Source organism: Telopea speciosissima, chromosome 3, assembly GCF_018873765.1.
Source record: "Telopea speciosissima isolate NSW1024214 ecotype Mountain lineage chromosome 3, Tspe_v1, whole genome shotgun sequence".
Taxonomy (NCBI): domain Eukaryota; kingdom Viridiplantae; phylum Streptophyta; class Magnoliopsida; order Proteales; family Proteaceae; genus Telopea; species Telopea speciosissima.
This window is the reverse complement of record NC_057918.1, coordinates 48955855-48957300: the sequence shown is the minus strand read 5'-3', so window position 1 is coordinate 48957300 and position 1446 is coordinate 48955855. Positions and strand designations below refer to the sequence as shown.

Here is a 1446-nt window from a genome sequence, read left to right as displayed (position 1 = left end):
CAAGATCCCTGACTCTAGGCACTGGGTCCCGCACTCCCAAGACAAGAATCTACAGTAACAGTAATTTTGGTTGATATAAGTGGTTGACCAGAGGGATCCACCAGAGTGCATTTTATGTGCTATCCAAGTGTCGAAACGCCCCAAGTTTTGGCGGTTTCGCGTACAAACACATTTCTATCAATGTTTTCATGCCCTAAATACCTAAAGACATGGTCAGAGTTGCTTACCTAGAATTGTACATTTGTTTGTGAACTTTCCAATTGCACAAGGAAGGTATGCGTCGTTTTACCGGCAGGTGACGTAATGGCAAGGATTCCATCTTTCGTTTCTACTCGCTCAAACACTGAACCTACGTTCCATAGGGTACACGAGGCTATGACTTCGGGTTCTGGACCTACAATCGGATTCGGTTTAGGGTTTGAGTTAAAATAAGCCAAACTGTTACATTCTCCCCTCCTAATAGGAATTTCATCATCGAAATTGACATACCTTGTAAACCGAAAAGATGAGGATATCTTTCCCGCATTTCCTCTTCGCGTTCCCAAGACGCTTCCTCGAGTGCGTGGTTCCTCCATCACACTTTTACATAAGCGACGGTACGGTTGTGAAGCTTGTGCTCCTTTCGCCACAAAATTTCTTCGGGTTGTTCCTCGTATGACATATCAGTTTCTAGTTGTACCGGCTCAACAGTTAGGATATGTGTTGGGTTTGGTACATACTTTTTCAACTTGGATATGTGGAATACGTTATGAACGCCTTCCAATGAGGGTGGTAGAGCTAGTCGATACGCCACCGCTCCAATTCTTTTGAGAATTTCATAATGCCCAATGTATCTAGGATTCAGTTTCCCTTTCTTACTGAATCGCATGATTCCTTTTGTTGGAGAAACACGGAGGAACACATTTTCTCCCATTTGGAACTCCATATCTTTTCTTCTTACATCTGTGTAGCTCTTTTGCCTGCTCTGTGCTATTTTGATCTTCTCCCTAATCATATCTACCTTCTCATAAGTGGCTTGTATAAGCTCAGGGCCTAGCATACGTCATTCTCCAACTTTATCCCAATATAAAGGTGTACGACACTTCTTACCATATAACGCTTCATACGGTGCCATCTCTATAGTGGAATGATAACTGGTATTGTATGCAAACTCTATTAATGGAATGTGTGAGTCCCAATTGTCCTTCATTTCTAGCACACAGGCTCTAAGCATATTCTCAAGGGTCTGTATAGTTCTTTCAGATTGTCCATCCGTCTGGGGGGTGAAAAGCGGTGCTGAGATTTAATTGAGTGCCCATAGCTCGTTGTAAGCCCTTCCAAAACCTTGATGTGAATCTCGGATCCCTATCGGATACGATGCTGACCGGTATGCCATGAAGACAAACCACATTCTCAATGTATAAATGTGCCAGTTTATCCATGGAATAAGTGACCTTTATAGGAACA

General features: G+C 42.8%; 1 protein-coding gene across 1 annotated transcript; it reads right to left on the bottom strand.

The window, feature by feature from the left end:
- Positions 1–574: 574 nt before the first annotated feature.
- On the bottom strand, positions 575–1039 carry LOC122655239. The gene has a single exon (XM_043849450.1). The coding sequence runs from the start codon at positions 1037–1039 to the stop codon at positions 575–577; it is 465 nt and encodes a 154-aa protein (XP_043705385.1).
- Positions 1040–1446: the final 407 nt, after the last annotated feature.

Bases quoted from the DNA above. Each gene is read 5' to 3' on its own strand.
- LOC122655239 (XM_043849450.1), bottom strand. From the start codon at position 1,039: ATGCTAGGCCCTGAGCTTATACAAGCCACTTATGAGAAGGTAGATATG.